This window comes from Leucoraja erinacea, chromosome 9 (genome assembly GCF_028641065.1).
Source record: "Leucoraja erinacea ecotype New England chromosome 9, Leri_hhj_1, whole genome shotgun sequence".
In the NCBI taxonomy this organism is placed as follows: Eukaryota; Metazoa; Chordata; class Chondrichthyes; order Rajiformes; family Rajidae; genus Leucoraja; species Leucoraja erinaceus.
The window spans coordinates 23,697,168-23,723,926 of NC_073385.1; the positions used below are offsets into that span (position 1 = coordinate 23,697,168).

The following is a 26,759-nucleotide window of genomic DNA, read 5'->3' on the forward strand; positions in this document are numbered from 1 at the left end:
TAACTTGTTCAACCTTTCTCTGTAACTTAGTTGCTGAAACCCAGGCAACATTCTAGTAAATCTCCTCTGTACTCTCTCTATTTTGTTGACATCCTTCCTATAATTAGGCGACAAAAATTGTACACCATACTCCAGAATTGGCCTCACCAATGCCTTGTACAATTTTAACATTACATCCCAACTTCTATACTCAATGCTCTGATTTATAAAGGCCAGCACACCAATAGCTTTCTTTACCACCATATCTACATGAAATTCCACTTTCAGGGAACTGTGCACAGTTATTCCCAGATCCCTCTGTTCACCTGCATTCTTCAATTCCCTACCGTTTACCATATACGTCCTATTTTGATTTGTCCTGCCAAGATGTAGCACCTCACACTTATCAGCATTAAACTCCATCTGCCATCTTTCAGCCCACTCTTCCAACTGGCATAAATCTCTCTGTAGACTTTGAAAATCTACTTCATTATCCACAACCCCACCTATCTCAGTATCATCTGCATACTTACTAATCCAATTTACCACACCATCACCCAGATCATTGATGTACATGACAAACAACAGTGGACCCAACACAGATCCCTGTGGCACCCCACTAGTCACTGGCCTCCAACCTGACAAACAACCATCCACCATTACTCTCTGGCATCTCCCATTCAGCCACTGTTGAATCCATCTTGCTACTCCACCATTAATACCCAACCATTGAACCTTCTTATCCAACCTTCCGTGAGGAACCTTGTCAAAGGCCTTACTGAAGTCCATATATACAACATCCACTGCTTTACCCTCATCAATTTCCCGAGTAACCTCTTCAAAAAATTCAAGAAGATTAGTCAAACATGACCTTCCAGGCACAAATCCATGTTGACTATTCTTAATCAGACCCTGTTTATCCAGATGCTTATATATATTATCTCTAAGTATCCTTTCCATTAATTTGCCCACCACTGACGTCAAACTAACAGGTCTATAATTGCTAAGTTTACTCTTAGACCCCTTTTTAAACAATGGAACAACATGCGCAGTACGCCAATCCTCCGGTACTATTCCCGTTTCTAATGACATTTGAAATATTTCTGTCATAGCCCCTGTTATTTCTACACTAACTTCCCTCAATGTCCTAGGGAATATCCTGTCTGGACCTGGAGACTTATCCACTTTTATATTTCTCAAATGTGTCAGTACTTCCTCTTTTTTGAATCTCATAGTTTCCATAGCTACTCTACTTGTTTACCTTACCTCACATAATTCAATATCCTTCTCCTTGGTGAATACCGAAGAAAAGAAATTGTTCAATATCTCCCCCCTCTCTTTTGGCTCTGCAGATAGCTGTCCACTCTGACTCTCTAATGGACCAATTTTATCCCTCGTTATCCTTTTGCTATTAATATAACTGTAGAAACCCTTTGGATTTACTTTCACCTTACTTGCCAAAGCAACCTCATATCTTCTTTTAGCTTTTCTAATTTCTTTCTTAAGATTCTTTAATATCACAAGGTTGCACGCAATATGCTATTATAAAGATATCGCTGTATCTTCATAAGGTTAAAATCCTAGAACTCCCTATCCAACTGAGAGTAATGGTTTAAGAATGTAAGCTGCAATTGCCTTAACAAACTGGAATGGACAACAAGTACCACTATTGAAAATGATGCCCACAAATTATTAATAGATCATTTGTAAATAAAGGTATATGCCGTTTAATAGTATGTAGATCAAAGTTCCACGGTATGCTTTATGTCAGACCTCAGAAACATATTGGACCCACTGTGACAATTATCGATTTCTGTCAACTATCTTGTAATTTGCTTACTTATCAAATTCTACATGGTTTCTTCTCTGTTGCTTTCAAGCATTACTAATGTGTATTTTAAATTTGCAGGTCCTGGGAAATACTTAGCTGTAGCATCTCATGATAACTTTGTAGATATCTACAATATAATGAGCAATAAACGAGTTGGAATTTGCAGAGGAGCTTCCAGCTACATAACACATTTGGACTGGGATAAAAGAGGTATTTTATGAACCATCCTTCTCATGTTTAAAAGAAAAATGTAAATAAGATGTCATCAAATATGAATATTTTGCAGGTTATTTCACAGATACTCGGCTCATTCCTGTTATTTCAACAGAATTGGAGTGGGACGAGCTGTTAAGAAATCAAGAGCTTTCAATCTGATTAATTGCTAAATATAACCAATACCACTAAGAGTACAGAATCTTTATGTTCCTGTTCGGTTGAAAGGAAACAGTAAAAATTGGAAAGAGCCCTGGTTTTCAAGGGAAATTGGACATCTTGTTCGGAAAAAGAGGGAGATCTACAATAATTATAGGCAGCATGAAGTAAATGAGGTGCTTGAGGAGTATAAGGAATGTAAAAAGAATCTTAAGAAAGAAATTAGAAAATCTAAAAGAAGATATGAGGTTGCTTTGGCAAGTAAGGTGAAAGTCAATCCAAAGGGTTTCTACAGCTATATTAATAGCAAAAGGATAAGGAGGGATAAAATTGGTCCATTGGAGAGACAGAGTGGACAGCTATCTGCAGAGCCAAAAGAGATGGGGGAGATATTGAACAATTTTTTTTCTTCGGTATTCACCAAGGAGAAGGATATTGAATTATGTGAGGTAAGGGAAACTAGTAGTAGCTATGGATACTATGAGGTTCAAAGTAAAAGAAGTACTGACACTTTTGAAAAATATAAAAGTGGATAAGTCTCCAGGTCCTGACAGGATATTCCCTAGGACATTGAGGGAAGTTAGTGTAGAAATAGCCAGGGCTATGACAGAAATATTTCAAATGTCATTAGAAACGGGAATAGTCCCCGAGGATTGGCGTACTGCGCATGTTGTTCCATTGTTTAAAAAGGGTTCTAAGAGTAAACCTAGCAATTATAGACCTGTTAGTTTGACTTCAGTGGTGGGCAAATTAATGGAAAAGATACTTAGAGACAATATATATAAGCATCTAGATAAACAGGGTCTGATTAGGAACAGTCAACATGGATTTGTGCCTGGAAGGTCATGTTTGACTAATCTTCTTGAATTTTTTGAAGAGGTTACTAGGGAAATTGACGAGGGTAAAGCAGTGGATGTTGTCTATATGGACTTTAGTAAGGCCTTTGACAAGGTTCCTCATGGAAGGTTGGTTAAGAAGGTTCAACTGTTGGGTATAAATGCAGGAATAGCAAGATGGATTCAACAGTGGCTGAATGGGAGAATGTACCTATCTCCAATAAAAAATATTTTCAAAAAAAAAAAAAAAAAAAAGAATTAAGGGACAGAAGTTTAGGGGTAATATGAGGGGGAACTTCTTTACGCAGAGAGTGGTGGCGGTGTGGAATGAGCTCCCAGTGGAAGTGGTGGAGGCAGGTTCATTGGTATCATTTAAAAATAAATTGGATAGGCATATGGATGAGAAGGGAATGGAGGGTTATGGTATGAGTGCAGGCAGGTGGGACTAAGGGGAAAAAAAATTATTCGGCATGGACTTGTAGGGCCGAGATGGCCTGTTTCCGTGCTGTAATTGTTATATGGTTATATGGTTACCAGGTACCAACGGGTAGTTTTTGCAAATCAAGTCAAGTCAAGTTTATTTGTCACATACACATACGAGATGTGCAGTGAAATGAAAGTGGCAATGCTCGCGGACTTTTGTGCAAAAAGACAAACAACCAAACAAACTATAAACACAATCATAACACACATATACCTTTACATAATAAATAATGGAAGGAAAAACGTTCAGTAGAGTTAGTCCCTGGTGAGATAGGCATTTACAGTCTGAATGGCCTCTGGGAAGAAACTCCTTCTCAACCTCTCCGTTCTCACCGCATGGCAACGGAGGCGTTTGCCTGACCGTAGCAGCTGGAACACTCCATTGCAGGGGTGGAAGGGGTCTCTCATGATATTGTTGGCTCTGGAGTTGCACCTCCTGATGTATAGTTCCTGCAGGGGGGCAAGTGAAGTTCCCATAGTGCGTTCGGCCGAACGCACTACTCTCTGCAGAGCCTTCTTGTCCTTGGCAGAGCAATTCCCAAACCAGATGGTAATGTTCCCGGACAAGATGCTTTCCACCGCCGCTGCGTAGAAGCACTGGAGGATCCTCGGAGACACTCTGAATTTCCTCAATTGCCTGAGGTGGTAAAGGCGCTGCCTTGCCTTACTCACGAGTGCTGAGGCGTGATGCACAACCTGGCAGTATTGCAAAGCTTGAAGAGGATAGTAATATATTCATACATACATGATACAAACAGACAAATGGAGTGGGCAAATGCACTGCAGATGAAGTTTATAAGGAGAAATGGTGAGGTGATATACTGTATTTTGATAGAAAAATGAGGAGAGAATGTGGAATAAAAGCTAGTTCTAAAAAGGGTGCTGGAGCAGAGGGAGTTGGAAGTATATGTGCACAAATCATTGAAAACGGCAGGGCAGGGTGAGAAAGCAGGTAATAAGGCATTCACCGTTTTGGACTTTATCTATAGATGCACAGTATAAAAGCAATGAAGCTCTGCTGGAGTGGAAAACAAACATTGGGGTGAATTCAGTGGGTCAAGCTGCATTTGCGGAGATGAAGAAAGGACGATCAAAGTTTCTGGTTGAATGTAAAGGGAATAACCAGGAGAAAGAGGAGAGAGGGAGGCTTGGGATGGGATTGTGGGTGATAGCTAGAGTCAGGTGAGGTGGGGTATGTTGGAATGAAGTCTGATAGAATACATAAATTAATGGGTATGGGCAGAGGGAGGCTGTTTCCACAAGTGAGAGGTGGATGACAAGATTTCACATGTATAAAATAAAAAGGAAGCACTGCTGGATACTCGGTCAGTCAAACAGACACTGGATTCTCTTTCTACGTGTTGTGTGACTGGCCGAATTCTTCGAGCATTTCTGATTTCAGATTCCAGCATCTGCATTTTACTTGCCTTCAAATCAAATGCTGAAAATTAATGTTGAATATTTCAAAGTCCCACTTAGTTATTTCATGTCAAACTGTGGACTTAAAATGCAATGGCTCGGTTCTTTTCATCGATACTGCTTATTTAAAATGACAGTGGAAAAGAATGTTAACCGTGTTGATCTGGGCATTTTGCTTTTTAACAGGTAAACTTTTACAGGTCAATACTGGTGCTAAGGAACAATTGTTTTATGAAGCTCCCCGTGGGAAACCCCAGATGATAAATAAGTCAAAGGTAAGTCGATATAGGGGGTCACAGAATTTCCATGAGCAGAGAAGGAAGAACAGTCTTTTAAGGGATAATATGCAGTATAGTTCTTTCATATTAATAGAATTACTGTTTTATCAATTAATAGATTTTGTCATAGGAATCAATAATTTTCCAGGTTGAGAAAATGGACTGGTCGTCTTGGACTTGTGTCTTAGGTCCTTCATGTGAAGGCATCTGGCCTATAATTAGCGATGTCACAGATGTAACTGCATCCTGTCTTAATGCTAACAAGAAAGTACTTGCCACGGGTGATGACTTTGGATTTGTGAAGTTGTTCCGATACCCAGTGAAGGTAAAAATAATTCTACCTTTGTTTTAGATAGTTGAAGTAATCTTGCCAACTGTTTGGTAGATGTGATTCGCTTCGTAAATTATTTTTTAATAGCCAAAAATGGGGGGGGAAAAAATTTAATGTAAGAAATGACATGCTGCTTTTTTTTTTTTTGCCAAGGAAGATGCTAACTAGTTTTACCCATTTCAAATTAATATTTATAGGTGTGGTGTTCCAAATGTTGCTGCACATGAATCATGAAACACAGAAACAGACCCTAAAGCCACAGGGTCCACGCTAAACCTGATGCCAAGTTAAATTATTCACCTCTTGCCTGCATGCGATCCATATCCTTTCTTTCCCTCCATATCCATGTGCCTATCTAAAAGCCTCTTAAATGTCACTATCGTATCTGCCTCCACCACCATCCCTGGCAGCACGTTCCCACCACACTCTGTGTATTAAAAAAAAACTTTTCCCGCACATCTCCTTTAAACTGTGCCCCTCTCACCTGAAGCCTATCCCTGTATTCTTTGCCATCCCCTGGATGGTAGCTGTAATGATTGTTCATATAATCAAGCGACAAAAGTAATTGAAATACAAAATATTGTCAATCAAAATTATTTTAAATCGTGATGTTTGAAACTATTTATTATACATAAAAAGTAGTCTTTGTAACAGTAAATTATTTGTTCTTGCTTCCTCTTTGAATTAAGGCAAAGTATGGGAAGTTCAAAAAATACATTGCTCACAGTTCACACGTAACTAATGTACGTTGGGCACACAATGATAGGTTGCTCGTTACGGTCGGGGGAGCAGACACATCTGTGATTATCTGGACATATGAGGTGGATGGACACAAGCAGTTCAGACATTATGAAAGTGAGGAGTCTGATTTTGACTCTGATGAAGATGGAGGTAGGTATAGTTTGTACTCTGCAGGCATTCAGTACATTAAATGAATTGTGTTTACTCTTCATGAAAGTGCAGTTAGATAATGTAATTTCTGTACATGTAAATTTGGTATAAATTGTGCACTATGATTAGTCATAATTTTCTTTATTATATCTAGTGTAAGGTTATTCCATTGTAGTGATGTACTGAAAAAAGCCAAGATTCTTCCCTACAAAAAATAATTGCTGAACTGATTGTTAAGTAGAACATTTGCTGTAAATGTAATGAAGTAACATTTATAATTGATTATATTTTGCCAAATTATTTACTTTAGTGTTGCATTTAGTGAAGATGTTGCACTGTGATTTTCCTACCCAATGCATTGCCACATTAGAATTATAATCCCAGCGTCTCATTATTCAGTTTGTTAATTTGGCACCCACTTTTATACACACCAGTGGAAGTAAGGAGAATTAATTTATTTTTAGTGAAGTTGAAATAAGTAGGAATTATTACTTGGGATACTGGGACAACTGCTTCCACTTGCGAAATTGCAACAACTCTTCATAACCTTGGAAGGTCACTGACTGATCAATTTAATAATCCATCAATACAAAATGGAATTGTCAATCTAGTTAAGTGCTGATTAAGTGTTAATCCTCATTTCTCAGAATGAGAGAAAGTTCTCAGAATGAGAGAAACAGTCTGGCACTGCTCGTTCTCTCAATTCAAGAAAATAGAAAAAAAAATTAGCAAAAGGTAATTGCAACTCCAGAGTAGGTGAGTCTGGCGTTTTGGCAACATTTGTACAATGCAATAAAACTAAAACAGTTTTGCACAAAGATCCTCCATTCTTCTCATTTTTCATATAAACTATTTCCCATTAAACATCTGGGAAAGAAAGTTTTAGTCTAAGGCAATCTTTTTTCCTTTTGCAAGATCTGCATTTGGTTTTCCCCTTGTTTTACAATGTCGGTGCTTTTCCCTTCTGTATTAAATCAATTTTTCAGGCTGTTTTTGTTCAGTGAAAGAAAGGTTCCTACTTTTTTATCGCAATAAGATCAGTGCAAATAAATCGTTTTTATTCTCCATCCCCAGCTTTTGGTTTCCTAACTGCCATGGATGTATTTCTTATCTTTCCTCTTAAAGATATTTTGAACCAATTAAAATGTATTTATTTTTGCTTGCATTACTTTGGAGATGCATACTGAAGGATCACCATGCATTACCAGTACAGAATGCTTGTACTGATTCTCCCCAGCTTACAGATGCACAATTTATGTACAATCTACACATCTGAATGAGCATTTGGGAGGCCGACAGGATGGTTTTGCTGGCTAATGCCAGGCTGCAGGAATCTGTTGATATGTGGAAACTCAGTTTACAGCTGAATTTTTGACATAGTTCTCAAGGCAGAACCCATCTGCAAGGCAGAAACGCATGCACTTTAAAACTATATACAATACAATACAATACAATACAACAATACAACGGTTTATTTGTCACATTGCACAAAAAGTGCAAGTGAAATGATATTTACAGTGATCAGGATTCCTGGATTCTGCTATTTCTCCTATTTTCTGAACTAACCACCAACAAATGTTAAATGATGGATCACCTTATCTTCCTTAGTCGTCCTACAATCCACTGATTTGAAGATTCTTGTTTGTTATCTTCTGATCCAATAACATCATGCATATCATGGAGTCGCATAGAGACTCATTTAGTGAAATCCTGGGACAAAATATTTTGATGTTCCTCTTCACGGCACTCATGTTTTGTGCATTTTACATTTGAATTGATGGAGTGCTATTTTTTCAGGTGATTGCAGTGCAGTTTATGGCCCAAAATAAAATATACATTTAAAAATACTGAGATCTTACCACACGTATTCTCAACATTTCTGTTGCTATGCTGAATAAAATAATGATGCTAAATTATATATTTCAAATAAAGCAAAATATTTGGGGGGGGGGGTTTCAAACTCATTGGAATGCTGTTTTAGTTTCTTCTATTATGTTCCATTTTTTTGATCCTGAAATATGGCTCAATGGATAGTATCCATTTTCTATCATTTCAGTTGGTGCAGAGGGGCTGTCCCACTTGAGCGACCTAATTGGCGAGTTTAGGAGAGTTTGAAAAAATGTCATGTTGAAGATCTCCTTTGACTATGTAGAAGACCTCCTTCAACTATGATGAAGACTACCTTCGACTATCCTCGATTACCTATGACTAACATGCTGACCTACTACGACTTTTTTTTACTCGCGAGCATTTTTCAACATGTTGAAAAATACGCAGCGATCTAGCTGAGGCCCCGAGTATATGGGGACTACTTTCGAGCATGAAGGAGAGTTACAAGGACCTCCTACGACCTCGTGTCGACCATGCTGCGATTATGAGTCGACGGCAAACTCGCCAGAACTCGCGGATTAGATCGCCCAAGTGGGGCAGCCCCATAACTTTCATTGTTTGTGCTTCAGTATATATAGAATTAGTGCCCATGTATGTCAGCTACACATTGTTCTGCTTAAGAGAGCTCAGTAACAGTGAGGCACCCAGTGTTCATGACCACTGTGCATGGTCCATACCCAGAATAACTGTCCCCCTCCCACCCGAAGTGAAATGTATTATGATACTTTGCAAGGCTTAAAGACCCAGATCCAAAGACCCAGATTCTGAAATATCATACAGTGTGGAAACAGGCCCTTTAGCCCAACTTGCCCACACCGGCCAACATGTCCCAGCTACACTAGTCCCACCTGCCTGTGTTTCATCCATATCCCTCCAAACTTGTCCTATCCATGTACCTGTCTAACTGTTTCTTAACCATTGGGGTAGTTCCAGCCCCTCAAAATAGAGATTCGCTTTTTCAAATTCTGGACATTTCCAGGTTGAGAAAATATTAAATATACTAGTTATTATATAAAATAATAGTTAGTAATTGCTCCAATAATAATGTAATTTTTTTTCTTGGCAGGTTAACATTTCAACATTTTTTTTAACCATTTAATGTTACTTAAGAGTTCCCTGACCATGTTTTGCTGGTTGTAGGTTACGATAGCGATGTTGCCCGGGAAAATGAAATCAATTACACCATTAGAGCCCTTGCAACAAGTCTCCGACCAATGTCTGGAATCAAGCCTCATCTACAGCAGAAAGAGCCTTCACTCGAGGAAAGGTACCTTGCATCTAATATAAAACTTTCATTCAAACTGGAGGACAAGATTTTTATTAGCTTAACTAAAATTTAACTTTTTTTTAGTTTGGGAACAAAAAGGATTAGCCAAGACATGTTGTATGCAGATTTTCCTTTAAGAAGACCTGGGTTGATATCGCATTAGTGTGTTTATATCAGGCAGTGTAATGCTGTATTCCAATCTTATTTCAGGTTTCTGCACACAGAATTCAGCTTTATTTAGAGGGTTCACCCGAATGTTTTTGGTTGGTTGAATAATAGAATGGTCTTTTCAAATAAATACTTATATGTTTAACCATTAGTCTGCCCACATTTAAAGGAAAGTATCTCAGTTTTGTGGGAATTTCTGTTTCTTTTCACATCATTCTTCTAATCTGTTACTTCATTGATAGCTGGGCCCTCGGCTGCAACATTAACTCGTGTCCTCAGCTGCCAAGTCAGGAATTCCCTTCATAAACTATTTATTCCACTTTACGAACTAAATATACTTATTCCATAATTCAGTTTCACCTTAATTATTTTGTTGTATGTTTTATTTTTTGGGGGTAGAGTGCTGACATGGATAGAAAATTGTTTGGCAGACAGGAAACAAAGAGTAGGGATTAACGGGTCCCTTTCAGAATTTACAATATACCTCAATGATTTGGATGAAGGAATTCAAAGTAACATTAGCAAATTTGCAGATGACATAAAGCTGGGTGACAGTGAACTGTGAGGAGGATGCTATGAGAATGCAGGGTGACGGACAGGTTGGAGGAGTGGGCAGATGCATGGCAGATGAAATTTAATGTGGATACATGTGAGGTTATCCACTTTGGTATCAAAAACAGGAAGGCAGAGTATTATCTAAATAGGGTCAAGTTGGGAAAAGGGGAAGTATAACGGGATCTGGGGGTCCTTGTTCATCAGTCTATGAAAGTAAGCATGCAGGTACAGCAGGCAGTGAAGAATGGCATGTTGGCCTTTATAACAAGAGGAGTCGAGTATAGGAGCAAAGAGGTCCTTCTGCAGTTGTACAGGGCCCTAGTGTGCCCACACCTGGAGTATTGTGTGCAGTTTTTGTCCCCTAATTTGAGGAAGGGCATTCTTGCTATTGAGGGAGTGCAGCGTGGGTTTACAAGGTTAATTCCCGGGATGGCGGGACTGTCATATGCTGAGAGAATGGAGTGGCTGGGCTTGTACACTCTGCAGTTTAGAAGGATGAGAGGGAATCTTATTGAAACATATAAGATTGTTAAGGGTTTGGACATGCTAGAGGCAGGAAACATGTTCCCGATGTTGGGGGAGTCCAGAACCAGGGACCACCGTTTAAGAATAAGGGGTAAGCCATTTAGAACGGAGACGAGGAAACAATTTTTCTCACAGAGTGTTGTGAGTCTGTGGAATTCTCTGCCACAGAGGGCGGTGAAGGCCGGTTCTCTGGATACTTTCAAGAGAGAGCTAGATAGGGCTCTTAAAGATAGCGGAGTCAGGGGATATGGGGTGAAGGCAGGAACGGGGTACTGATTGGGGATGATCCGCCATGATCATATTGAATGGCGATGCTGGCTCAAAGGGCCAAATGGCCTACTCCTGCACCTATTGTCTATTTTTGTTTGTTTTTACAAATTCAATCAGGGCTGTCAAACTGTCAACAATTGCATTTTCATTGTTATTATGATGCTTTGTGTTATCATAGTTACTCAACAAGATATTATCTCTATACATTACTGAATACAACTCTTGAACCAGCCGCAATACTATCCAAGAAAGCAAAACCAATCATCAATATAGATCTCACCTTCCTTAATGCCAAGCAGCTAGTCCATTCACACTGCAGACCTTTTTTTTCTTTAGAGATTTACTGCAACACATCAATAATGAATTAATATGCAATTTCTTGCCCATTCTTCACATGCTTTAATCTACTTGCGATATGGTGGCATGGCAGAAGAGTTGCTGCCTTACACTGCCAGAGACCCGTGCACTATCCTGACAATGGGTGCCTTCTATGCGGAGATTATCCTTCCACCCCATGACCTGCGTGGATTATCTTCGCCGCTCCGGTTTCCTCCCACACTCCAAAGACGTACAGGTTTGTAGGCTAATTAGTTAGAGATGCAGCACGGAAACAGGCCCTTTGGCCCACCGAGTCTGCACCGACCAGCGATCCCTGCACACTAGCAATTAACCTACAAACTTGTACATGTTTGGAGTGTGGGAGGAAACCGAAGATCTCAGAGAAAACCCATCCGGCCACAGGGAGAATATACAAACTCCGTAGAAACAGCATCCGTAGTTAAAATCGAACCCGGGTCTCCGGCACTGCAAGCATTGTAACACAGCAACTCTACCGCTGTACCACTTTGCTGCCACTAATTGGCTTGGTAAAATTGTAACGTATCCCTAGTGTGTGTAGGATAGTGTTAGTGTGCGGGGATCACTGGTTGGCACGGACTTGGTGGGCGAAGGGCCTGTTTCCACGCTATATCGCTAAACTAAACTATAAGGTGCCTTTTAGCCAATCGTTCACATCTGAGCTGTAGGGCCAGGTTCAAATAGTATTTGGCCCTTCAGCTTCACGATGGCCATGACTGGCACATCATGCATGGCCCAGTTCATTTGAATAGTTCACTGACATTCATTAAAAAATGTAAGTGATTTTAAATAATTTGTTCCTTTTTCCTTTCTATTAATATTAATACTTTTATATCTTACTTGAGGTATGTTTATTAAATTGTGATTTTTTTTTTTAGAGAATATTTTAATTTCTTCAAACTATACTTTAAATCAACTGTTTCTAAATCCTCCAATCGACTGAGGTATTTAGCACGAGTTGTGCAGTCCAGGGCCACAGGTGATGCATCCACTACCTGAAGCCTAGTTGTTTTGTGAGACCCTATCCTTTGTGGTTGGTTAACAGAGCAATGCCTCCAGAACATGAGGAACTGTTTAGCTGCAGAAGGTTAGTGCCGCTGTGGTGCTCTGATGGGAAGTGATGCACGGCTCAGGTTAGGTTGAGCAAGATCTTTTCTTCTCGCAGATGTATGGCCACTTTTAGATCCCCATTCAAAATACTATAACATGTCAGTAAATGATACTGTATAATTTATGCAGCCACCTTACGTTATTTGCATTTGGTTTACTTACACGTGATGGAGTGGATGCATTGAAAATGTTGGCTGGTTTGCGAGGAGCATTTTTAGTGTTCATAAAACTGTACGGATTATTCCGCTTAAGTATATCAAATAATGTTTTTAATGTATTTAAGTTTTAAAACACTCCCCAATTGTACTGATTTATAAATGAGTTTATTAGAAAGCCAACTTTGCAGCAGCCTTTGTTTGATCATATGCATGGCACATCAGTAAAACCCAATTTGGCCTAGTTTGCCTGAAACAGAAACACTCAAAAACAACATGTTTTGTTGTGTTAAATGTTTTTTAATGCCATACTGGATATTGTATTGTTAATTTTTTGAACACACCAATATAAATGCAATATTTTGCAAAATATTTTTCCCTGTATTACAGAAACTGTATTGCATATTCAATAGGAGAAAGTAATTGGTGTAAAATACTTTGAAACCGTTTGATATGAAATGCTTTGTATAAATGTAAATTTAGTTGTTATGCCCAGGAAATATTTATGTTCCTCATCTCATGACAGAAGTTAAAAATTCCACTTAATCTATTTTCAAACTTTTCTGCTAATTCTTGCTCCTTCCCTTTTTCTGTGTGTCTTGCTTTCTCTGAAGGCAGGGAATAGTCAGGTAAGCACTCCTAAAGCAGGGCACCATCACCATTCTATTTGTATTTGCTTCTAAATTATAGTTTATGTTCAACTGCTGTACTTTGAACATTAAATCCACATTAACACGGGTTTCTTTGCAAATCAACTGACAACTATTATTTATTTTTTTCCATTGGGTTAATAGAAGTGTAAACGTAGGTAGAATTAGCTCCAAAGAGGTTTTGGGCAAGAACCCTCTTAGTGGAGACCTCCTGCATAACTGCAGAAGAAACCAGGCTCCAAAGCAATCACCAGGTAGTTCTGACACCATTCCAACCACTATTGCTGCATACTAACCAGCCCATGCAATATCTAAATAACCCGCCAACTATATGGGTGCAACTCCAACCTAGATATATTGAAAATACCTGCAATTTTTGAAACCTATATTCCAACAATCCAGCTTGTTAGCAATTCCTACTATTAAATGACATTGTCCACAATCTATTTTCCTTAAATTTTAATCATACCTTATTTTGATTTCTCCTGTCTTCTATCATTTAAAGCTGTTATAATGTATGTTGCTATATGTTTCATCCCTTCCACATTAATTCTTGAATACTATACTTTTAATTATGAAAGGAAATGTTCAAGAAACTTAATGATATCTCGGTATGAGTCACTATGAATCTATTAGTTACTAAATTAGACTGCTGTACTTAGTTATGTAGCCATCCGGCACAGAGGGGAAAAAAACAACCTATAATCCATGTTCAATGCAGACAAAAGTGCTGGAGAAACTCAGCGGGTGTGGCAGCATCTATAGAGCGAAGGAAATAGGCAACGTTTTGGGCCGAAACATGTTCAATGTGACTCTTTCTGAAAATAATGTTGCCAGATGTCGATGTAGCCAGATATCAGTCTGTAGAAGGATCTCCACCCGAAACGTCACCGATTTCTTTTCTCCAGAGATGCTGCCTGGCTGGCTGAGTTACTCCAGTCTATTGTCTGACTATTCCCAGAGATGTTCTTTTTGGCCAAATTTTTAAAATTTTAGCCAAACTTGCAATAGTCCATTTTTTTCTTTCTACCAACCCTTCTGTGATTATAGATCTAACGCATAGATTAAGACATTTAAACTTGGGTATATTTGCAGTAGCCTTCATTAACTGATTTTGGGTTTACGTATAGTCGTCACCTTGTGCTGCACTAATTTGCGTAGTCTCCAATTCTGAAGTTTCCAAAGCAAAGCGAAAACCCACCAGTTTTGCTGTCTGCCAGCGATTATTTCTCAGGACATGGCAGACTCTTAAGTTCACAGATGAAGTCTAAACAGATAGTTTTTGAATAAGTGCATTCCTTTCTGTTATAATATCTCTAAATATGAATTTGTAATTACTATCTGTGTGTAGTTACAAAGTTATTTTTGACATAATTTAATAATATATTGCGTTTACTTTTGGCTGCGACTGTGCTGTCAAGGGGATCAAGGTAATTACCTATTTTATACATTAATTGGTTTGTGTATTGTGTATTAACCTTTACATCCAACTGACATAAAATGACAAAAGTGATTGCATTTTAGTATAATTTAATGGAAGGACGTAATGAAAATATTAAAAAAATTAAATAGTCCAGACAAACCTGATGCACATCATTGAATATTTCACTACTAATTAATGACATGAAACCTGTGATTGTGATTGACTAATGCAGACCAACAGCTTTGCATTCCCAGTTGTATTAGTTTTAGCCAAGCTCATCGCACTAGTTCAATCATAACTCAATGCTACGGCAACACAAATGGGAAATAAATATTCTTGATCAGATTTTAACCGAATTTTTGCCTAAACTAACAAAGTAAAAAGATTATTCAATTCAAATATCCCACTATAGATATTAGTGCTTGCACAATATTGAGGGAAAAACACCTTTAGGTTTAACTCTAAATGTGTAGAATTTGCTACACGATAGCTCTGAATCTTCAGTGTAAATGCAGGTGCATTTACAGGATAGACCTGCTTTTGAGCTTGAACAAGCATCCTGACCTGAAACAACACCTATACATGTTCTCTAGGGATGCTACCTGACCCACTGATTTACTTCAGCAATTTGTGTCTTTCTGTGTAAACATTTGCAAAATCTGCATTTCCTTGTATTCCCACTTTTGTCATTTTTGCGAACATTTGCCGTTATATTCTGTGGGATATATCAATGATCACCCTTGTAACTATCTACAAACAGCTTTTCCACAATGTAGGCAGCAGCTCACCACTGTTCATTGTGTTCTTCATAGGGCGCAGCAAAGGAGGCCCCCCCCACCACCGATATAGTAGGGAAAGTGCACAAACACACGGCACCGCATTGAATCTGGCCCATGAGCTGCTTCACTATTGATTTCAAATACTAGTTGAAAAGCATTGCGGCAAATATTTCAAGATTTTTGTAGATGAAGTTTGTATTCCACCCACCCCCAACACACACGACAAGATCCATCAACATGCAGGGCCTATCAGTGAAGCAAGGAGCTAGCTATGGGTGTGGACTGCAAGTTCGTGCTGGGGAAACTGCATTAGGCAAGGCCCATTGAGGTATATAAAATTACGAATAGCATGAGATGATCATTTTATGATTTCTCTAGGATGGCAATAATTTCATTACAGCATGACATCATTTGTAGATCTAAAAATAAGATTTTTTTTTTTAATTGTTTTTTCTGGAATGTAGGAGATTGAGGGTAGACTTGATAGAAGTACATACAATTTTGAGAGGCATGGACAGTCAGAACACTTGTCCCAGGGTGGAAATGTCCAACACTAGAGGGCACCTCTATAAGGTGAGAGGGGGAATGTTTAATGGATATGTGTGAGACAAGTGTTTTTACACGCAGGATGGTGGGAGCCTTGGAAAGCATTGGCAGGGGTGGCAGTGGAGGCTGATATGATAGTGGGATTTAAGAGGTTTTTAGATAGGCCATGGAAATGCAGGGAAAAGAGGAATATGGATCATGTACAGGCAGATGAGATCCGTTTAACTAGGCATCATGTTCGGCACAAACATTGTGGGCCGAAGCCCGTTCCTGTGCTGTACTATTCTGTAATTTATCACAAAATATGTTTTTATATTTTTCTTTCACAATATAATCTCAGGTCTTCAATTATCCACAGTTGGAAAAAGTAAGTTAAGTCATTGCGTTTCTGGTGTACGTTACGTTTGTATTACGTCTGGAATGGGTGACACAGGCTTTTCTTATTCACAGTTCTTTGTTTCAGACCACCTGTTAGTAGGGCTCTGCCTCAGCCTGAGAAACTACAAACAAACAACATGGGCAAGAGAAAGAAACCCATTGAGGTATGCAAGTGAAATTTAGTTTTAATTGAATGGTTTATCTGTATTTTTTTTTAACGCTATCTAAATACAGGCAGTTTTGGAGAATTGTTATTCAAGGTCTTCCAATGCTCTGAACATGAATAGATGGTGTGAAGTATTGGGAATTTGGAGGAGAAATACATGATGTTGGTGGTAACAATGGGCTGTTCAGAGAAAAATGTTGTTTGCATCAAATAGGTTGGAGAATTGCAAAATTCTAGGGGTGAAAAGAACTGAATACTTTACCTGGTGTGTTAAAATATAGTTGAGGAACAAAGCACTTCTTGCTCAGAACAATAAACAGCTCCATGAAAAGCAGTGATGGAGGAGGGGCCTGGGCAGAGCATGCAAAATGACTGCCCCAATCGTGGAAATGCACCACTCAAAAAAAAAAAATCAAAGGGCACATTTTGTGCGTGCGTGTGTGTGTGGGACATCTGGACTATCATTTAGTATTAATTAATGTCCTTTGACCAGTCTTCTCTGAGTACCTATGGTTGCTTGGCTTCTCAGAAAAGCATTCATGAAAAACTGAGACATTACAACATTTCTGAAATGTTTCCCTCTGTTTATCCAAGTAGCATATTATTCTGGAAACCTTTTATTTGTCAGGACCTCACGTTGGTGTTGACATTTGGATATCGTGGTAACGACTGCCGAAACAATGGTGCATTATTTAAATGATGGTATGGATATCATTTATCACACAGCGTCAGTTGGAATTATCCACAACATTGCCACAGGTAAAATAATTTTCTATTTGTAAAAGAAATATCAAACACTAGAGGACATAATTTTTAAATGGGACTGATAAAGTTTAAAGGAGATGTGCAGGGCAAGTCTACTCAGAGGATGATACCTGGAACACAGTGTCGGGGGTGGTGATGCAGCCAGATGCAATAGTGACATGTAAGAGACTTTTGGATGTGCATATGGATATGCAAGAAATGGAAAAAGATGGATTATATGCAGGCAGATAAGAATTGGTTTTGGCACCATTTTTGGCAAGACATTATAGGCCAAAGGGCCTTCTCCAATGCTGTACTGTTCTATGTTCTTTGGGATTTTTTAAACATAAACTAAGCAATAATTTTCTCAAAGATGAATTTGTTTGTAATCATTTTTCAGAAGGTCAATCTGAAATTCAATTCGGAATCATTTTTTTGGAGATGTGTACCATTTTAATCATAGGATTTCCAGCACACAATTTGAGCCGAGGTAGGGAATGGGAGATGGGTTGTATATTTTTGCACGAGAAGAGGCATCAGAATGAGGGCACGGAAGTGGCAATGGTGCAGCTTTAGATCTATGTAAATCTTGTAACATTTGACACCAGCCCAGTTATGTTTCATGGTGTGAAGGATTCTCAACAGAGTGTCTTTCTAAAATGGGAATGAACTGGAGCTGAAGAGTGTATAGAAGTATATCTTATATAAACTTACAACATTCTTAAAGGGTTGGACAGGCTAGATGCCGGAAGATTGTTCCCGATGTTGGGGAAGTCCAGAACAAGGGGTCACAGTTTACGGATAAGGGGGAAATATTTTAGGACTGAGATGAGAAAAAAAAATTTCACATAGAGAGTGGTGAATCTCTGGAATTCTCTGCCACAGAAGGTAGTTGAGGCCAGTTCATTGGCCTCATAGGCTCCAAATCCACACTCGGCAAAATCAAACACCTCACTCTCACCATCGACGGCACCACTGTCTCCCCATCTCCCCAGGCCCGCAACCTTGGCGTGATGTTTGATTCCACCCTCTCCCTTGAGCCTCGCATCCACCATGTCATTAAAACCTCCTTCTTTCACCTCCACAACATTGCTAAAATCAGACCCTCTCTCACACCTCCCGCTGCTGAAAGACTCATCCATGCCTTCATCTCCTCCCGACTGGACTACTGCAACTCACTTCTCCTTGGCATCAGCTCCACCTACATCAACCGACTACAAATGGTCCAGAACGCAGCCGCCCAACTCATCACCCACACCAAATCCTGGCATCACATCACTCCAGTCCTCAAACAACTTCACTGGCTTCCCATCTCCCACCCGATCACCTACAAAATCCTTATCCTCACCTACAAAGCCCTCCACCATCTGCCCCTCCCCATATCTCACTGACCTCCTCTCACCCTACCAACCCTCACGGTCCCTCAGATCCACATCAGCCGGTCTCCTCTCCATCCACAAGTCCAACCTCCGCAGTTTTGGGGACAGAGCCTTCTCCAGGGCAGCTCCCAGGCTCTGGAACTCCCTCCCCCAACTGATCCGCAATTCCGTGTCCCTCACCATCTTCCAGTCCCGCCTCAAGACCCATCTCTTCACCTCTGCCTATCCTTAGCCCTATGTCCCCCTCCCTTTTCATCTGTGCTTGAATTGCCTCATATTGTGTTTTGAACTGAATTCTGTCTTTAATTTGTGTACTAGTCATGTCTCTACTATTTATTTCATTTCCTTACATGTTTTTCCTCTAATTGCTAAATTTTTGTAAGGTGTCCTTGAGACTCTTGAAAGACGCCCATAAATAAAATGTATTATTATATTATTATTATTATATTTAAGAGGGAGTTAGATGTGGCCCTTGTGGCTAAAGGGATCAGGGGGTATGGAGAGAAGGCAGGTACAGGATACTGAGTTGGATGATCAGCCATGATCATATTGAATGGCGGTGCAGGCTCGAAGGGCCGAATGGCCTACTCCTGCACCTATTTTCTATGTTTCTATGTTTATAGAGTGAATTATCAAAGAGATGTTAATTCACAGCAAGTTCAGGTATCATGGTAAGAAAGCTAAATTGATGTTTATAACGTGATTGATATTCGGATCCAGTAATGTTGTGGTGGAAGGAAAGAATATAGTCGAGAGCCTTTACTTATAATGGAATGCGAACTTGAGCAAAATAGTACAAAATATGTCTGTTGAAACTTCTCTACGACTTTTTTTTTGCATTACAAGAATTACTCGATTTAATTACTAATCCTTTTCCTTGAAACTTACTTTAGGGATTCAGTCTTTTTATCTTGAACATACAGATGATATTCTGTGCCTGACTGTTAATCAACATCCCAAATTCCAAAAGATAATTGCAACAGGACAAGTAGGTATGTGCTAAAGTAGTAGAATCAATTTATCAGTACTGGTCTCTTTCCATGGCTTGTTTGCTGGATGTGATTATATTTATCAGAACATCATATTCTGTTCTCAATTTAATAATCAGGCTTCAAAATAGTCATTTTCATTTTTGAAAGAAAATATTATGCAGAATATAGCTCATTTTATATCTGAATGCAATACCAAATTTTGTTTTGTCAGTAATGCACAAAATATTCTATTAACAATTAAGATATTGTAATTGAAAATGGAAAAAATATTTGCCAGAATGATAGATCTGTCATAAATTTATCAGAATGATAAATATGATCTTCCATCCATTAAACCATGTTGACCCATTTTGATTGCAATAGGCTTCTCTATGTAACTGGCTTTTCGTCCTTGATTATAGACAAGCACACTTTCTGACAAGAAACACTAAGCTAATGGCAGACAGTTATCCATTTGTTGTCTCTATCACTTCTTGAACAAAGCTTTCTCATTATCATAATTGATTGCATAAACTTAGTTTGCATCCAAGGGTTTTGAATGAATTGACTGCAGAGGTGGTAGAACCATCATCAATTGAAGTTTGGAGTTCTGGGAGGCTACGAGCAGATTAGAAAACTCCAAATGTGATATCCTTGTTCAGGAAGGGAAGGAGATGACAAGTGAGTTACTGTAGGTCTATCACAATATTAGTTCATATTTCACCCCTACAGGAAGGCAAATTTAAAACTAATTCCCACAACAGACTGGATGCCGAGTCAAAAAACATCAGAATTAAGACGTAGATTTTTATTGGTGGCAGGTATCAGGCATTTATATAAAGACATGTAAACTGAGTTATGGCACAGATGGGTTCACTGTCTGATTCATTATACATGCATTTTGTATCACTGTGAAACAATCAGGTTCATGTCCAGGCTAGAATAATTTGTTTTGAATATCACCTAAAAAACATCACTAATGCTCCTGACTAAGTAAACTTAACAACAATGCAGAATATCTATTAACATCAAGATTATAACAGTTTCTTCCAATAAACCTCATCCTTTGCTGACATGTAGCCTATTGTTTTTCATTTAGCCTGTTGCCTCCTGCTTAACATAGCTACATCGATATAGTATGATCTTGAATTTATATAAATTCTTAGAATAAAGGGGAGGTCATTTAAGACTGAGGTGAGAAAAAACGTTTTCACCCAGAGAATTGTGAATTTATGGAATTCCCTGCCACAGAGGGCAGTGGAGGCCAAGTCACTGGATGGATTTAAGAGAGAGTTAGATAGAGCTCTAGGGGCTAGCGGAGTCAAAGGATATGGGGAGAAGGCAGGCACGGGTTATTGATAGGGGACGATCAGCCATGATCCTATTGAATGGCGGTGCTAGCTCGAAGGGCCGAATGGCCTTCTCCTGCACCTATTTTCAATGTTTCTATGTTTCAAATCCTTGGTGCGAGTTGCTCCACAGTTTATGGTGTAGGTAAACACAGTTTTTTTTTTTTACACAGTTTAATCTAGTTGTTGACTGTAAACTAAAAGTTCACAATTTCCATCCTCATTCCTGGGTTTTATTAAATCATTGAATCCAATGTTTCATATAATTACTGAAGCAAATTACATCTCGTTTTTGAGACGCTGAACTAATCATTTTGCTCAGGTTAATGCAGGATATCTTGGGTCATGATTTGAAGAGGAGCAATTGGAAAATTTTATAACCTAATAATCCCTTGACCAACACTACACATTTAGATTGGATTAGCACACAGTAAACTCTATGTTTAACACACTTCTGCAGGCCCTGAACATTTCTAGGCTGAAGACGTATCAAGAAAGGTGGAATGTGCACATTTTCAACTATTATTTAAAGTTATTAAATGGGGGATTAAAAAAAAAGTTCTGTTTGATTCATTTGAATCAAACTCTTAAACTTAATTATTAAGGATTTGTATTTGATTTCATTTCAAATTTTACCCAATTCAAATACCAATTTTGATTTATTTCCTCCAACATATTAAAATAAGCCTTATTTACATTAATATCTTTAATAATTTTTGAACATTGAATCAATTTGTATCCTATGTTTCCATTTATTACATCAATTTGGTCCAACAATGCATTCAGAAACTATTCAGACCCCTTCACTTTTTCCACATTTTGTTGCGTTACAGCCTTATTCTAAAATAGATTTTTTATCATCATCAATTTACACACAATATCCCATAATAAACAAGTGAAAACTTTTGTTTAGAGATGTTTAGTGTTTAGAAATGTTTGCAAAGTAATTAAAAAGAAACAACTGAAATATCACATTTACATAAGTATTCAGACCCTTTACTCAGTACTTTGTTGAGGTACCTTTGGCTGCGATTACAGCCTCAAGTCTTCTTGGGTACGACGCTACAAGCTTGGCACACCTGTATTTGGGTAATTTCTCCCATTCTTCTCTGCAGAGATTCTCAAGCTCTGTCAGGTTGGATGGTGAGCGTTGGCGCACAGCCATTTTCAGGTCCCTCCAGAGATTTTCGATCGGGTTCAAGTCCGGGCTCTGGCTAGACCACTCAAGGACATTCACAGACCTGTCACAGAGCCACACCTGCATTGTCTTGGCTGTGTGCTAAGGGTCGTTGTCCTGTTGGAAGGTGAACCTCCGCCCCAGTCTGAGGTCCAGAACACTCTGGGGCAGATTTTCTTCAAGGAACTCTCTGTACTTTGCTCCGTTTACCTCAATCCTGACTAGTCTCCCAGTTCCTGCCACTGATAAACATCCCTACAGCATGATGCTGCCACTACCATGCTTCACCGTAGGTATGGTATTGGCCAGGTGATGAGCGGTGCCTGGTTTCCTCCAGACGTGACGCTTGGCTTTCAGGCCAAAGAGTTCAATCTTGGTTTCATCAGGCCAGAGAATCTTGTTTCTCATGCCTTTTGGCAAACTCCAAGCGGGCTGTCATGTGCCTTTTACAGAGGAGTAGCTTCCATCTGGCCACTCTACCATGAAGGCCTGATTGGTGGAGTGCTGCAGATATAGTTGTTCTTCTGGAAGATTCTCCCATTTCCACAGAGGAACTCTGGAGCTCTGTCAGAGTGACCATCGGGTACTTTGTCACCTCCCTGACCAAGGTCCTTCTCCCCCGATTGCTCAGCTCTATGAAGAGTCCAGGTGGTTCCAATGTTCTTCCATTTAAGAATGACGAAGGCCATTGTGCTCTTTGGGACCTGCAATGCTGCAGAAATTGTTTTAAACCCTTCCCCTGAACTGTGTCTCGACACAATCCTGTCTCGGGGGGGGGGGGGGGGGGGGGGGGGGGGGGGGGGGGGGGGGGGGGGGGGGATCTACGGACAATTCCTTCGTCTTCATGGCTTGGTTTTTGCTCTGACGTATTGTCAACTGTGGGACCTTATATGGACAGGTGTGTGCCTTTCCAATTCGTGCCCAATCAATTTAATTTACCACTGGTGGACTCCTATCAAGTTGTGGAAACATCTCAAGGATAATCAATGGAAACAGGATGAACCTAAGGTCAATTTTGAGTGTCATAGCAAAGGGTCTGAATACTTATGATAATGTGATATTTCAGTTATTTCTTTTTAAATGCTTTGCAAAATTTTCTAAACACCTGTTTTCTCTTCTTCATTCTGGGGGATTGTGTGTAGATTGATGATTAAAAAAAAAGAATGTAATCCATTTTAAAATAAGGCTGTAACGTAACAAATTGCGGAAAATGTGAAGGGGTCTGAATACTTTCTGAATGCACTGTAAATGTTAACAGGACTCCTAGTAGCTTTTCCATTGGCATGTTCTGTAAGCCTTGTTGTCCTCTGCTTCAGGTGAGAAAGATCAGTAGGTTGTTCAGCAGGAGCTTCTAGTCCCAGATCATGCATACGTTTTCTAAATATTTATTAAACATTTATTTATATGTTTCTCTGCTATTCATTTCACTGTCAAATGAACTGTATGTTTGTTTATTATACATGTAACTTGAGTGGTCATTTGCTTATATGTGCAGCACTATCATCCATTTAGAATAATTGGCAGTAAAAACATTCAGTTGAAAAACACAACCAAATGTAAAACCTGGAATAAAATATTCCAGATACGTGGATTTAAAATATCAATATAATTTTTACTTATTACTTCTGCTAATCTCCCCAATAGCCAATCTCCAGCACACTCTTAATTTTGAAATATTAACTAATTTTGTAAATGCACATCATAGAAATTGTTTCTCATTAGAATGTAAAATAAAGGGGAATAATAATAATTATAATAAATTTTATTTATGGGCGCCTTTCAAGAGTCTCGAGGACACTTTACAAAAATTTAGCAGGTAGAGGAAAAACATGTAAGGGGAATGAAATAAATAGTAGAGACATGACTAGTACACAAAGTAAAGACAGAATTCAATACAAAACACAATATGAGGCAATTAATGCACAGATGAAAAGGGAGGGGGACGTGGGGCTAAGGATAGGCAGAGGTGAAGAGATGGGTCTTGAGGCGGGACTGGAAGATGGTGAGGGACACGGAATTGCGGATCAGTTGGGGGAGGGAGTTCCAGAGCCTGGGAGCTGCCCTGGAGAAGGCTCTGTCCCCAAAACTGCGGAGGTTGGACTTGTGGATGGAGAGGAGACCGGCTGATGTGGATCTGAGGGACTGTGAGGGTTGGTAGGGGAGAGGAGGTCAGTGAGATATGGGGGGGCCAGATGGTGGAGGGCTTTGTAGGTGAGGATAAGGATTTTGTAGGTGATCTGGTGGAAGCTGGGAAGCCAGTGAAGTTGTTTGAGGACTGGAGTGATGTGATGCCAGGATTTGGTGTGGGTGATGAGTCGGGCAGCTGCGTTCTGGACCAGTTGGAGTCGGTTGATGTAGGTGGAGCTGATGCCAAGGAGAAGTGAGTTGCAGTAGTCCAGTCGGGAGGAGATGAAGGCATGGATGAGTCTTTCAGCAGCGGGCGGTGTGAGAGAGGGTCTGAGTTTGGCGATGTTGCGGAGATGAAAGAAGGAGGTTTTAATGACATGGCGGATGTGAGGCTCAAGGGAGAGGGTGGAATCAAAGATCACGCCAAGGTTGCGGGCCTGGGGAGATGGGGAGACAGTGGTGCCGTCGATGGTGAGAGTGGGGTTATTGATTTTGCTGAGTGTGGCTTTGGAGCCTATGAGGAGGAATTCTGTCTTATCGCTGTTGAGTTTGAGGAAGTTATGTTGCATTCAGGTTTTTATAGCTGACAAACAGGAGTTGATATGGGAGAGGGGGGAGTTGTGGGGAGATTTGGTGCCGAGGTAGATCTGGGTGTCATCGGCGTAACAGTGGAAGTCCAGGTTGAAGTGGTGGAGTATCTGACCAAGGGGGAGGATGTAGATGATGAAGAGGAGGGGGGCCGAGTACGGAGCCTTGGGGAACGCCTTGAGTGACTGTGGCTGTAGCAGAGGTGTGGTTGTGGAGAGAGATGAAGTGGGATCTGTTGGAAAGGTAGGAACGGAGCCAGCTGAGTGCAGAGCCTTCAATGCCGAGGTCTTTGAGTCTGGTGAGCAGGATGTTATGGTTCACTGTATCGAAGGCTGCGCTCAGGTCGAGGAGGATGAGGATGTTGAGGGAACCAGTGTCAGCAGAGGTGAGGAGGTCGTTGAGGACTTTGAGGAGAGCAGTTTCTGTGCTATGGAGGGGGCGAAAGCCAGATTGGAGGGGTTCAAGTAGGTTATACGCAAGGAGGTGGGAATGAAGTTGCGACGCAACGATACGCTCCAGGGTTTTTGAAAGAAAGGGGAGGTTTGAGATTGGGCGGTAGTTAATGAGAGAGGAGGGATCAAGACCAGGTTTCTTTAAGATTGGTGTGACAGCAGCAGTTTTGAAAGCGGAGGGGACAATTCCTTGGGACAATGAGGAGTTGAAGAGATTAGTGAGGTAGGGGCAGAGAACGGGGAGGCAGGACTTCAGCAGGGGAGTGGGGAGAGGGTCGAGGGAGCAGGTAGTGGGTTTGGAAGAGCTGATGAGTTTGGAGATTTCAGTAGGGGTGACCAGGTCAAACTGGGAGAGGAAGCAGTGTGGAGGAGGGGTAAGGAGGTCAGTGGAGATGTTGAAAGGAGGGGCCTTGGTAGGTGGTGGAGTAGATGCTGGGGAGTCGGGTACAGGGGATAAAGATTGATAGATGGTGCTGATTTTATCAGCGAAAAAGTGGAGGAATGAGTTGCAGAGATCCGGAGTAGAGGTAGGGAGAGTGTTGGCTCGAGGCTTGAGGAGGTTGCCCACTGTGGAGAAGAGGGTTCTGTGGTTTAGGCAGGGATCGGTGAATATGGAGGAGAGGCAGTGGAATGTGTTGGAATGTGTTGACATGTTCCCCAAATCCTTCAGAAAAAAACATCATTATTCACTGCATGTCTGTGGAATTGACAGTTTTGGATTGCAAATATTTTTCATTGTTGTTCTTGTTTTTATTTAATCTACTTTAAGTACTGATACATATCCCAAAATAGCAGTGCCAAACAAAGCTCTGCCAAATACAGTTTGAAGTGAAATTACACTGTTGTATATTTACCAGTACTTATGTTCATTGTATGATTGTGATATTTGTATTGCTTTTGTATTGCATTTTGTTTCTGGCTTTGACTGTGATGTATCTTAAAGGTGATTCTGCTGACAAACCAGGTAAGGAATCTCAAATATTTGGCCTACACCCTTCCTTTCTCTCAAACAAAATAATAGATTGCCAGCTTTTAAAAACAGTTTGGCAACAAATAAAATTGAAACCCGCTCAAAACTAAAGGCTACAAACACACTAAGATTAATCTATTAGAAATTGTAGTTGAATTTTAAGTTACATTTCATAAAGTATCTTAATTCTCTGAATGTCATCCTCCAAGGCTGAACACAATTTCATAGCAATCTCTCGGACTGATATTTTCCTTTCTGATTGTAAAGCTTTGGTACTTTACAAGTTATATTGAGAAATGGCATTGTAAGGCTAAAAGCAATCCACATTTGGCAAATCTAAAAC

General features: G+C 39.8%; 1 protein-coding gene across 1 annotated transcript in view; it reads left to right on the forward strand.

The window, feature by feature from the left end:
• Positions 1-26,759, forward strand: part of LOC129700127 (echinoderm microtubule-associated protein-like 5) — a 134,892-nt gene that overhangs the window by 92,335 nt on the left and 15,798 nt on the right. The window contains 10 exon segments of the mRNA XM_055640339.1: positions 1,889-2,020; positions 5,107-5,195; positions 5,347-5,523; positions 6,219-6,420; positions 9,451-9,577; positions 16,579-16,657; positions 17,288-17,341; positions 17,343-17,418; positions 19,676-19,774; positions 26,390-26,410. Coding sequence (XP_055496314.1) covers positions 1,889-2,020; positions 5,107-5,195; positions 5,347-5,523; positions 6,219-6,420; positions 9,451-9,577; positions 16,579-16,657; positions 17,288-17,341; positions 17,343-17,418; positions 19,676-19,774; positions 26,390-26,410 — 1,056 coding nt within the window.